At 60.7% G+C, this 257-nt stretch overlaps 1 protein-coding gene across 1 annotated transcript in view; it reads right to left on the bottom strand.

The window, feature by feature from the left end:
• Positions 1-257, bottom strand: part of EIF4G1 (eukaryotic translation initiation factor 4 gamma, 1) — a gene marked incomplete at its 5' end in the record, with an annotated part of 7,647 nt that overhangs the window by 6,375 nt on the left and 1,015 nt on the right. The window contains 1 exon segment of the mRNA XM_009587114.1: positions 187-252. Coding sequence (XP_009585409.1) covers positions 187-252 — 66 coding nt within the window.

The following is a 257-nucleotide window of genomic DNA, read 5'->3' on the forward strand; positions in this document are numbered from 1 at the left end:
ACTGGAAAGAAGGCCCCAGAGGTGCCCCCACACCCCGACCCCAGGCTCAAGGCTCATTGCAGATGCTGCAACAGGACCCCAAGCACAGAAGTTAAGTCCCTGCCCCACCTTGACAAGGCACAAAGAGGAACCAGACCAGCACCTGGGCACCACCCACGCTCCCCCTATTTCCAGGGCCGCACCAACCTTGTCCAGCACCACGTCCGTGATCTGGGGCAGCCCCTCGGGTTTCTGCATGCTGGCGAAGATAAACTGGA

This window comes from Fulmarus glacialis, unplaced genomic scaffold (assembly GCF_000690835.1).
Source record: "Fulmarus glacialis isolate BGI_N327 unplaced genomic scaffold, ASM69083v1 scaffold26550, whole genome shotgun sequence".
Lineage (NCBI taxonomy): Eukaryota > Metazoa > Chordata > Aves > Procellariiformes > Procellariidae > Fulmarus > Fulmarus glacialis.